This window comes from Microtus ochrogaster, unplaced genomic scaffold, assembly GCF_000317375.1.
Source record: "Microtus ochrogaster isolate Prairie Vole_2 unplaced genomic scaffold, MicOch1.0 UNK101, whole genome shotgun sequence".
NCBI lineage: Eukaryota > Metazoa > Chordata > Mammalia > Rodentia > Cricetidae > Microtus > Microtus ochrogaster.
Window position 1 is genome coordinate 1 of NW_004949199.1, and position 798 is coordinate 798.

At 48.1% G+C, this 798-nt stretch overlaps 1 gene segment (V, D, J or C); it reads right to left on the reverse strand.

The window, feature by feature from the left end:
- Positions 1-38: 38 nt before the first annotated feature.
- Positions 39-666, reverse strand: LOC101990982 (the record flags this gene model as incomplete). The annotated part of the segment is given in 2 exon segments: positions 39-536; positions 621-666. Coding segments are annotated over 2 exon segments (544 nt in total), but the record flags the coding sequence as incomplete, so codon positions are not given.
- Between the last annotated feature and the right edge of the window lie 132 nt (positions 667-798).

Consider the following 798-nt stretch of genomic DNA (forward strand, 5'->3'; position numbering starts at 1 on the left):
TGACAGTGAAGAGAAACCTCTAGAGAATTTTTTTATACGAGTTTGGAAGAGGAAAACACAGATTCTAATGCTGAAGCATATTCTCATCCGGAATAGTCTAGAACTTCTTATCTTGTTAAGCAGCCACATGCTGGTCTTGGGAGATCCTGTTGGTCCCCAACACCCCCTGCTGGTCATGAGCATCTCTAATGGAGGTTTTTGTGTAGCCTCACACTGGAGTTCTCTCACTGTGTCTCTGGCACAGTAATACATGGCTGTGTCCTCAGTTTGCAGACTGTTCAGTTTTAAGAAAACTTGGCTCTTGGAGGTGTCCCTGGTGATGGTAATTCGGGACTGAAGAGCTGAATTATAATTTGTGCTTCCACCACTCCATATTGCTCCCATCCACTCCAGACCCTTTCCTGGAGGCTGGCGGACCCAGATTACACCATAGCTGGTTAATGAGAATCCAGAGACAGTGCAGGTGAGCGATAGGGTCTGTGATGGCTGCACTAGGCCAGGTCCTGACTCCTTCAGCTGTATCTGTGACAGGGCACCTAGGGACAAGCAACATCACCATCAGTCATATAACCCATAGATGAAAAACCTGGGTCCCTTTCTTGAAACCCTGAAGCACTTACAGCTTAGAAATGTCACCAGGCAGAGGAGCAGCCCCAGGACAGCCATGTTGTGTTGGAGGCTCTAGTCAGAAGGAGATGGCGCCTCTCAGCTTGGCCTTGGATTTCATTCTGAGCTTGAAGACTGCTTTGCATTGGGGGAGGTCCCAGAGAGCATAAAAGGAAGCACAGGCAATGTTTT